The sequence below is a fragment of the Camelina sativa genome, chromosome 1 (genome assembly GCF_000633955.1).
Source record: "Camelina sativa cultivar DH55 chromosome 1, Cs, whole genome shotgun sequence".
Taxonomy (NCBI): Eukaryota; Viridiplantae; Streptophyta; class Magnoliopsida; order Brassicales; family Brassicaceae; genus Camelina; species Camelina sativa.
This window is the reverse complement of record NC_025685.1, coordinates 16,923,511-16,931,790: the sequence shown is the minus strand read 5'-3', so window position 1 is coordinate 16,931,790 and position 8,280 is coordinate 16,923,511. Positions and strand designations below refer to the sequence as shown.

Genomic DNA, 8,280 nt, shown 5'->3' with positions numbered 1-8,280 from the left:
CAACTTGCCAAATACGTTTATAAAAAGAACTCATATTTTGACCAAGTTTCTCCACTTTTGTTAACAGACGATAAGCAGATCCCACAATAAAACAACCATTAGTAGTCTCAACCCAAGACATCCTATCTATAGCTCCCGTGAAGCTATCTAGAACAATTGTTACCAGCTCAAGTTTTATATTATCAGACACAAAAAGCGCTATGCGAGCAACATCCCATCCCAGACCATCTTGCCATAGATCTCGAACCGTTAACTTTTCATGACCTGGGGGCAACACCCCAACTTCACCAACGACTCCCCTTATAGCCATTTGTCCTTCCAGAACTAGAATGTTCACCCATCTTCCACCACCCAACTCAGGCTTCTATTGACTACTTCCCGCAGACCTAGCCCCACACTTCGCCATGTAGAGGACCAATTACTCTTGGAGTTCATCCAAGTAGGGTTCTGAACACTCCCAACCTTATACTTCTTCCTCACAACATGTGCCCATAGACTAGTATGATCATGTAAAACTCTCCATCCCACCTTTGCTATTAGAGCCTTATTCATATCCTTCACTACTCTAATCCCCCAGCCCCCTTCATTGTTGGGGCGACAAAACTTGTTTCCAAGCTAGCAAGTGTTGTTTTCTCTTTTCAATAGTGCTCCCCCATGTAAAATCTCTAGATACTCTATCTAGTCTCTCCAAAGTCTACTGAGGAAGTTTAATAGTGCTCATCCTATGCAAAGGAATCGATGAGAGGACTGATTTCATCAATGTTAACCTACCCGCAAAGCTCAGCATACGTCCTTTCCAACCTCGCAACCTCGAAGTAACCTTTGCCAATACCTCACCAAACACCTCATTATTAATCCTCTTATGAAAGACATGCATACCAAGGTACTTCCCCAAATCCATGGATGATTGAATCCCACTTGCATCACTAATCAACTCCCCTAACTCCCTAGACATATTGTCTGAATAAAAAATCTTCGACTTCTCAAGACTAACATTTTGACCTGAGGTATTGCATAATTTTTCCAACACACCCTGTATCACTCTGATTTGTGCCACAAAGGCCTTAGCAAATAGGATCAAATCATCTGTAAAACAGATATGAGACAGATGGGGGCCTGAACCTGACAACTTAATCGGTTTCCACTACTTCTGCACAACTAAAACTTCAATCATTTGATACAAATGTTCGATACAGAGCACAAATAGATATGGTGATAATGAATCACCCTGGCGCAGAGCTCGAGATGTCTTAAATGGTTCTGTTCGTTCCCCATTCCCCAACAGGCTCATTGAAGGTCCTGCAACACACTACATAATCAAATGAACCCACTCCTTAGACAATGCTACTGCCTGTAAAGTATCCTCCAAAAAGTCTCATCAAACTCTATTATAAGCCTTCTCCAAATCTAGTTTCAAGAGAATCCATCCTTTCCTCCCCTTCTTCCTCCTCATTGAATGCACCGCCTCCTGAACTATGATAATATTATCTGTCTCCAACCTCTTTGGGATATAACTTTTTTGCGTTGGTCCAATAACTATCGTCATCACCCCCTTGATTCTACCCACAAGAGTCTTTGTAATTATTTTAAAAAGCATATTGTATAGACTTATGGGGCGGAACTGCGTGATCTTCTCCGGTTTTAACACTTTTTTTATAAGAACCAGAATTGCGTCATTTGTACCTTGTGGTAAACAACCTGTCCGAAAGAACTCTAGGGAAAAGCATGTCACTGACGCCTTAACTACCTCCCAGTTGTGTTGGTAGAACCCGTCTGGACCAGGAGCTTTATACGGACCAATACTACAAATATCATTTTCTATTTCCATTGATGTGTGTGGAATTTCACTTCAATCTTTTACCTCAAAAGACCACACGAATATTGCAAGTGCACAGTTGATCGGTAGTAGTATTTAAGGATTAATCCCACAGAGAAGAATAAATCACGTTAAGAGTTTGCGTAGAGAGGAATATGGCAAAAAAAACAATAATAAGATGGGGATTTTTGGTCGGGTTTGTTACTAAAGAAAAAAATAACTAAATGCGAATAAACTAAGAAAATATAAATGGACGAAATGTTGGGCTGTAGGGAATTCTCAAGGTATCAAGTACCGGTCTAAGCCTAAAGGGAATAGGTATGGAAGTTCAATGGCTACACATTCGTGGACTACAAAACACGAAAGAACGAGGATAAGCTACTCGCTAATCACCTATCTAAAGTCTATATACTTTGTTACTCAACTTACACAGGCAACAACGCATATATCCTAGAAATTAAAGCAAGTTTGATTTTAATCTGTAAAGTTCTATAACTCAACTGACGCAAGTTATAACACAATACTTGTCTAGGCTATTGCTAGCGATTTTATAACACTTGTGATGTGTAAAACGGCTATGATCAATCACTAGTTAGCTAATCAAGCAATATGCATTAAGAATAAACCTAGAACAAAGAACTAAGATGAACTAAACCAAATCTAAGCACCCTTAAACAAACGATAACTTGAATCCCCTTTGAAACCCTAACGCCCAACAAGTAAACTACTCACACATACTAATGCAAATCAAAACGAAATGAATAAAATATTGGATAAAAGATTAGAAGTATAAGAAAAGAGCTTAGAGATCTTATTTGGGATACAAAGTGGATGATTCTTCTTCCTTAAACAAGTAGGAAACCAAAATTAATGAAAACTAGAAAGATTTTGATGACTTCAAAGGCAACAGTGATGACTTCCAAGAGAGCTGTATATAAACCAACTTCGATGGCTGATTTGAGGTCTAGGGATGTCTCTAGGGCTGCTTCTAGATGCGTAGGTGAATAACTAAGAGGCACAAAGGAGGCACCAAGGAAGCACACCAAAACCCTAAGTCTTGAAGAGTATTTATAGAGTTTTGTCTTGGATTAGGGTTTTGTAATGGTAAAAGCGTATTTTTTTCTTGAGTGCAGGACAAGGGGTGGCGAGATAGGCTTCTAGACCGTGGTGGAAACTTGGACTGGGCCCGTGATGGTCGCTGGTCAGGTCTAAAGTCCATCGGCTGGATTGTTCTCCTTACGTCGGTTTATCGTACGTCTCGATAAATCAGGTATATCTTTCGGATGGCTTTATGGGACTTGATTCCACTTCGAGGAGAAAGATGACTCTTTCAGATTTTCATAGACACCAAGAACGTCAAAATGTGAGTTCTGGAAGTTTTTCAAAAGTGGCTCGTACTGAAGAGTTCTGAATCTGTCCTGATACATGTTTTCCTTGTCTTTTTGTCCAAATTGCTATAAAACTTGTAAAACATTGTTGAAACCTGAAATACTTGGTAATAGACCTTTTATACTTGAAATCTTATCAAAATCTTTCCTAAATGCATATTAAAACTCTAGCTAATATGAGTAAAATAATGATGTTATCATCCATCTATGAGAAAGGCTTAGTCAAAGCATCTTGGTGTTCAGTAGGCACTCGCAGAAAACCCTCATCAGGCAGCCGCTCCACCACAGGATCAACATCTTCTAAAGAGTACAACCACTGATAATAAGTTGTAGCCAGCCCCTCCAACTCCACTGCATTCGACATCCACTGACCTGCATCATTCTTCAGAATATCTATCTTGTTCCTCCTCCTACGAATGATAGTCGAGGTATGGACAAACTTGGTATTGCGATAACCAAGTGCAAACCATTTCTCTCTGGACTTCTGAAACCAGATGATCTCTTCTTGCTTCAGAACTAAGTCAAACTTCTTTAGAAGCTCTACCTCAAGGGCTAAACAAACATCTGTCTGCACAATATCCAACTCCAACTGGACCTCTGTTAGTTCCCTCATCAATACCTTCTTTTTCCTTTGAACATCTCCAAAAACTTCCCTATTCCACTTCCATAAGGTCCTCTCCAAACCCTGAAGCGCCTCCAGAGTTGTCTTGCTCTCATCCCAAGAGTTAACCAACATCTCTTTAAACCTCGAATGTGTCAAACAAGCTGCTCCGAAAAGAAATGGGTGCCTCCTCGGATCACTTCTCCTCTTTGGTGACATTTGCACATACAGAGGTGCATGATGCGACGCCAAAAAAAGGAAGGTGGTCGTTTCCTCCTGCCATTTCAGCATAGCATGAGCACAACACAATATCCGATCCAAACGCTTGGCTACAAAGAACCTTTCTGCCCTACCTCTCCTCCAATTGAACTGGTTGCCTTGAAAGCTCATATCAATCAAGGAAAGTTCATTGATCCATTCCCCAAAAAATAGAGAATTTGACGACAATCGACCATTATCCCCATACCGTTCATCTACCCTTAGAATATTATTAAAATCACGCCCAACTATCATTGGACCATCCACACCCCGTACTGTGTCACTTAAGCTATTCCAAAAGTCACTCCTTCTACTAGGTGATGAAGCATGATAACATCATTCTTTTTCCCATTTTAGCTATAGTTTTAGTATGCATTTAGATAGAGTTTAGTATGATTTTAAGGCTTTAATGACTATTATCAAGTATTTTAGGTTGCAAGAATGTTTTACAGTTTTTATAGCAAAAAGAACCAAAAGACAAGGAAAATACGTTTCAGGGCAGATTCAGAGCTTTATAGTACGGGACACTTTTGAAGAACTTCAAGAACTCATATTTTAACGTTCTTGGTATCTATGGAAATCTGAGAGAGTCATCTTTCTCCTCGAAGTTGAACAAATTCAATCCATTCACTCACCAGGAAGTTATGTCCGATTTACCGAGATGTGCTATAAACCGACGAGAGGATAACTTTGAAGCCAAGTGGACTTTAATGACGGCCCGATTAAGCAACCATCACGATGGCCCGGCCCGGAGGAGTCACGACGGTCCAGATTCTTCTTCAGCCGCCCCTTGTCCTGCACTCAACAAAAAAAGACGTTTTTACCCTTACAAAACCCTAGTACTTCAAAAACCCTATAAATACTCTTCTAAACCTAGGTTTTAGAGTGTGCCGAAAAAGTACCTGGTGTGCAATCATTGGAGCAGCCAAGAGACACAACCAGAGGAGCAGCCGACGTCCAGAAGCTCTCTCTCTTCCCTCTCTCGAAGCCTTTGAAGATCCACTATACTCTTTCCATTCTATTTGCTTTGTTCTTAGTTTTCTAAAGGAAGAAGATCCTACACTTTGTTTAACAATCATTAAAGTAATATCTAAAACCCTTTTCTCTATTTATTATTTTAAGTTTATGAATTGTTTAAACCTAGCTTTGATGATTCTCTTAAACATGCTAGAGTACTTTTCTAGTTGGGTTTAAAGGGATAATCAAAGGGGAGAGATGATCTTAGTTTAGGTGGCAATTTTTAGGGTTTGTTATATTTATATTTTAGTTTATTCTATTCTTTAATTTTAAGTTTTTGCTTAATGCTTTAAGTTAGCGTCATAAACTAACTATGATCTAAAGTGTGTGTTTGTCGCAAAAAACTTGCATGTTTGCTTGACTTAGCTTAGATGTGTGATGTGTCATAGGAAGCACATACCCCTTACCTATGAAACTTCATGGATTAAAAATCGAACCTGTTTAAAATGGTTTAATCTATGCGTCGTTGCCTGCGACAGTTGAGTCTCGAAGTTAAGGGATCTTAGACGGTTAGCTTGTGAACTATAAGTTAACGGTTCATTCGTGTTTCGTAGTCCGAGTTTTAGATAAACAAACTAATCCTAAACTTTCCTAGATAGATAGATCATCAAATCCCTGCGATTTCCCTTGATGCCCAACGCTTGTCTTATATATATTATTTACTTTATTTTTGTTTATTTACTTACTTACGACCGTGACAACCAACCCCATATTATTGAATCCTAGCTTTACATCTCTTCCGAAAAAAGTTTGTCTTTGGCAGACACAATGGTCGTTACACAACTAATGGTAATCAAATCAGCAAAAACACGACAAGTTTACATATTTTTTACTCGCTTGACCATAACTTTCGTTTGGATTATAATATAACCCAATTCTCAAAAGAATATAAAATATATTTTAACTTTTTTTTTCCTGCACATCTCTCAAAGTTGTCATAACTTAATAGAAAAAAAAAATATATATATTGAAACTGATTTTTATAGAATTTATTTTTTTGGTCAGCAAACCATTTTCTTAATCATTAAGAATGCATAGATATATTAAAAAAAATAGAATGCATAAATCTTTTACTGCCTAAACGGTCTGACAAAAAAACTAAGAAGGTTATCTTTATACTAAAATTTCTTTATAAATATATCTCAACAAGATGTTAATTCATTTCTTAAATGTCCCTCTATATAGAATTTAAATAATTGCTGATGCGTCACATACTGTGTTGTTCAAATAAAATCTATATTGAAATTTAATTTTTTCCTCATATATTCACATTTTAGAGATAGAGTTTCTCCATTAAAGGTAATATAACTGGAATGTGCTGGCGATATGTTTCTTATTAATACTAAAACAACCCCAAAATATGGATTTTAATATGGCTTTACCATTTTAAAAAACTAATATAAAATTTAGGAGCCTACTCTTTCCGAAACCATTCACTTTTTCTTACAACATTAACATTTTTATTTTACATATCAGAGAAATGGCTCTTACACAACCAAAAGAAAAATAAAACATGGCCAATACAATGTCGAACCACAACGCCCCACAGCCGCCGAGATCACTAATGAAGCAGCACTCGTGGTCACCAGACATGAACCGCGAGGAGGCTTGGCTTCGTAAGAAAAAGAAACGGCCATCAGGAGATCTCTTTTGTCGCAGCAAGAGCGTTACGAACGACGATATCGAGGAGCTTAAAGGCTGCTTCGAGCTTGGGTTTGGGTTTGAGACAGAATCACCTGATTTGAATCCAAGGCTCTCTCAAACAATACCCGCTCTCGATTTGTATTGCGCCGTTCATAGACAGTACAGCAACCATTTGTCTCGTACGTCTTCATTCGCGTCAGAACATGAAGTCAGCAACTCCAACAGCACCACGACAATCGTCGACAAAGGTATGTCAGTATGTGTGAATTCTAGTTTCGGTATCAGTTTTTGTTGTTTGTTTGTCTGAATATTCTCCGGTTTTGAGGAGCAACTTAAAAAAGGTGATGACCGGAAGACGATGAAGCAGAAGCTTAAACAATGGGCTAAGGTGGTAGGGTTTTCAGTGCGGCACTCCTCCGGGAAAATAAAGTGATGTCAGAAGAATGACAGTTTTGTGATATAATGCAAAAAAAATAGTCTTAAATGTTTCGTATTTAAATGTTACTAGAGAAGACACTGTCTTCTCCAAGTTCATGTGAACCAAATTAAAACAAAATTATCGATTGTTATTTTGTTATGAGTGTTTGTTTCTGTGCTCCATTTTGTCTCTAGCTGAATAACTGCAACGAGCACCAGAGCCGGTCCTAAGGCACAAGAGATGAAGTAATCGTGTTGGGTCCCTAATTTAAGGGACATCAAAAATATTAATATATAGATAGTCAAAAATATTGTAAAAAAATGTCATATATGATCAAAAAAGAAATATATGAATCGAATGATAGAAGCAAAAGAAGTTTAAATTTAAAATATTAATTTTTTGCCAGCCTCACTAGAGAAATAAAATTAAAGTTAAAACCAAGAAATTTGTTCTTAAAAAAACAAAAGTCTAGACAAAAGATCACAATTTCATTTATAGTTTGGGCTTAAAATTTTTATATATATTTTTTTGTCAATCAAACTTTAAAATTGGTGGTCAAACCGGAGGAAATTTTTTTACAAAAGTAGTTTCAGAGATAAGCGATCTGGAAGACCGAACAAGGCAATATGCTTTCAGATTGGATGATCGTGGGATCTTAGATAAGATAATGAGTAGAAAGGAACCCTTGAACAAGCTGAATTCATCTACAAGGTTGGAAAACACTCGGTTATCTTCAGAGATCTGCACCATTGCAACTAGCTCTGCACAATTGTCTCGAAACCTAATCTAAGATCCTACGGTCATGGATACTCTCCATGGCTCATATCAGTTTGCTTTTAACTCCGAATATATAGGGGAAAGATTTTGTCAAAGGAATTTTGCTCCCAACATTAAAGTTTGATCCTCCCCGTCACAACACTATCATCTCAAGCCAGAATTTAAATTTATTATTTTCCATGAACCATCTATCTGACAACAAGGTAAATGATCAGGGACTGCCAAAAAGGCCGAGGTGCCCAAGGAAACCTCCGAGAAAGCTTACGCCTCCTCCCAAAATAACGTTTTGCATAAGGCCTGAGAAATGATATAAATGACTCTATCTTTGTTCTTTGAAAAAACCCTTTTTATTCCTATTTTT

The 8,280-nt window shown here is 37.8% G+C and overlaps 2 protein-coding genes across 2 annotated transcripts; one reads left to right on the top strand and one right to left on the bottom strand.

The window, feature by feature from the left end:
• On the bottom strand, positions 3,410–4,024 carry LOC104708970. The gene has a single exon (XM_010425628.1). It carries the CDS (start codon positions 4,022–4,024, stop codon positions 3,410–3,412), a length of 615 nt encoding a protein of 204 aa, XP_010423930.1.
• On the top strand, positions 6,572–7,157 carry LOC104708961. Its single transcript, XM_010425618.1, has 2 exons — positions 6,572–6,972; positions 7,066–7,157. The coding sequence occupies exons 1-2, from the start codon at positions 6,594–6,596 to the stop codon at positions 7,155–7,157; spliced, it is 471 nt and encodes a 156-aa protein (XP_010423920.1). The 5' UTR covers positions 6,572–6,593.

Bases quoted from the DNA above. Each gene is read 5' to 3' on its own strand.
- LOC104708961 (XM_010425618.1), top strand. From the start codon at position 6,594: ATGGCCAATACAATGTCGAACCACAACGCCCCACAGCCGCCGAGATCA. The intron at 6,973-7,065 runs GTATGTCAGTAT...AACTTAAAAAAG, and splicing joins CACGACAATCGTCGACAAAG to GTGATGACCGGAAGACGATG.
- LOC104708970 (XM_010425628.1), bottom strand. From the start codon at position 4,024: ATGTCACCAAAGAGGAGAAGTGATCCGAGGAGGCACCCATTTCTTTTC.